The sequence below is a fragment of the Penaeus chinensis genome, chromosome 39 (assembly GCF_019202785.1).
Source record: "Penaeus chinensis breed Huanghai No. 1 chromosome 39, ASM1920278v2, whole genome shotgun sequence".
NCBI lineage: Eukaryota > Metazoa > Arthropoda > Malacostraca > Decapoda > Penaeidae > Penaeus > Penaeus chinensis.
Window position 1 is genome coordinate 13,553,895 of NC_061857.1, and position 2,500 is coordinate 13,556,394.

The 2,500-nt window shown below is 36.6% G+C and overlaps 1 protein-coding gene across 1 annotated transcript in view; it reads left to right on the forward strand.

Moving 5' to 3' along the window:
- Positions 1-2,500, forward strand: part of LOC125046462 (muscle, skeletal receptor tyrosine protein kinase-like) — a 13,575-nt gene that overhangs the window by 8,898 nt on the left and 2,177 nt on the right. The window contains exons 4-6 of the mRNA XM_047644241.1: positions 372-449; positions 676-808; positions 1,368-1,518. Coding sequence (XP_047500197.1) covers positions 372-449; positions 676-808; positions 1,368-1,518 — 362 coding nt within the window. The remainder of the gene's footprint in view (positions 1-371; positions 450-675; positions 809-1,367; positions 1,519-2,500) is intronic.

Below are 2,500 nucleotides of genomic sequence, written 5' to 3' on the forward strand. Positions count from 1 at the left end.
TTTTTGTTCTGGGGTGCTAATTCGTTACTGGTTCATCCTAAATGATTAATTGAATTGCCTTGGGAAACTTATTTAAGCTGTGTCTCTAGTCATTGTTTGACTAGAGACACAGTGTGTGTGTGTGTGTGTGTGTTTTGTGTGTGTCTGTGTGTGTGTGTGTGTGTGTGTGTGTGTGCGTGCGTGCGTGCGTGCGTGCGTGTGCGTGTGCGTGTGCGTGTGCGTGTGTGTGTGTGTGTGTGTGCGTGCGTGCATGCGTGTGTGTGTGTGTATGTGTGTGTGCGTCCGTGTATACATTTGTGCTTCTGTGGATGAATATACAGGCATATTTCTTATATATGTATATATTAATTTAAAAAATTATGGACTCACAGGTCTCATGGATACGACAGCGTGATTTGCATATCCTCACTGTAGGAATCTTTACCTACACAAGTGATGAAAGGTTTAAGGTGAGATAACTCTTCCTATATATGTGTGTGTGTATTTATATCTGTGTCTTATCTATCCATTTATCTAAATTGTAATAACTATCAGTCAGTCTTATCTGTGTGTGTGGGTATTTTTGTATGTACATGTCTATATCCATATATGCAAATAGAGATGTAAAATGAAACGGAACGATATAATTAATAATTGTAAGAACGCACTGAACGATGCTTTTTTGTTTCGCACAAGGTATTTCATCCCGAAAAGAGCGACATCTGGAATCTGGAGATAAGTTCAGTCACCTTCAGGGATGCTGGTGTTTATGAGTGTCAGGTGTCCACGAGTCCGAAGATATTCCTGCCTATTCTGCTCGGCGTTGAAGGTGAGTTCAGAGGAAGGAGGGGGGGGGGGGTATGTGTGTGAGCGGGGGGAGAGGAGGTGTATGTGTGTGAATAGGGTAGGGTAGAGTGTGTGTGTGTGTAAGGGGGTGGGGGGGTTATGTGTTTGTTTGTTTGTGTGTGTGTGTTTGTGTGTTTGTGTTTGTGGTTGTGTATGTGTGTATATGAAAATGAAAGAGGAAAAGTGATATATAGTGCAGCTACTTACGTGTTATTACTTTTTATTTCATAGATAGAAAACAAAAATAGTAACTATCAGTAATCACCATTCAATACTTACGCTTTGCGTTATCATAAACGATAAAGCATATGAAACTTTAACCAATGAAACACCAGACATCACTTCCAAATATACCACAAAACTCAAAAAAAAAAAAAAAAAAAAAAAAAAACACGTCACAATCCAATGTCATTCTTACAAAAAACAAACACAAAAACCTACCTCATACTACACATTCAAAGAATAAAAAGAAAAAAAATGTAAACCTACCACACACAATAACTCACGCACAACCCTTTCTTCTCTACCCCCACAACCCCCAGTGCAACAAGCGAAGATTCTCGGGCCAACAGAAGTCTATATCAAGAACGGGTCCACAATAAGCCTCATCTGCACAGTGAACACCCACTCGGAGAACGTCGGTGTTGTCACTTGGTTCAGGAATAATGCTGAGCTCGATTACGATTCCCCACGGTAGGTCGTCCTGTTCCGTATGGCTTGGGGAATTAAAAGAAAGAAAAACAAAGAGAAAAGTAAAATGAAAGGAAGATCGAAGGAAAAAAAGAATGATCTAAGGGTGGGAGTGGGAGGGGACGATTAAAAAGTTCTTGGAGCTTGATAATAATAATGAATACTACTACTACTACTACTACTACTTCTACTACTACTAATAGTGATGTAATGAAATTACTGTAATCATAACGATGATATGATGAAAATTAGGAAATAAGGATTATGATAATTATGGGAATCTTGATAATTGTTATAGTAACAATAATGAAAACAATTTAAGTGTAATGACAATATCTATATGATAATGGCGATAATGATTATGTTACTAATGGTAACCGCAATAATAATAGTAATGATAATAATAATTAATAGTAATAATAAAATTATAATAGTAATAAAAGTAATAATAATATCAGTATTAGTAGTAGTAGTAATGATAATAATGATAATATTAAAAATTATAATAATGAGGAAAATAATGATACTACTTATAAACAAGTCATATAAATCATCACAAATAATAAAAAAAATCATTAATATCAATAATGATAACGAATTGACCAACAACAGTAAAGTAAAAAAGGTATGAAGTGAGACTGGAAATCTTCACAAACAACAAGAGATGTTTTCAACCGGTTTATATCATCGTCAGAAAGGCATACAAAGGTGATTACAGATCATATCTATATCAGGCCTGAGCTGACGAACAACCTGACGACTGTGACCTGCCGTTCGTTACCTGCACAACTGTTGCTAGTTTCTTAGGATCGAAAACGGTCGAAACAGCTCTTGTTCTGTGAAGATATTCTATCATATTCATACTTTTTGTATATTTCTCACAACGAACACGGGTCATATATATGTGTGTGTGTGTCTGTGTGTGTGTGTGTGTATGTGTGTGTGTGTGTGTGTGTGTGTGTGTGTGTGTGTGTGTGTGTATGTG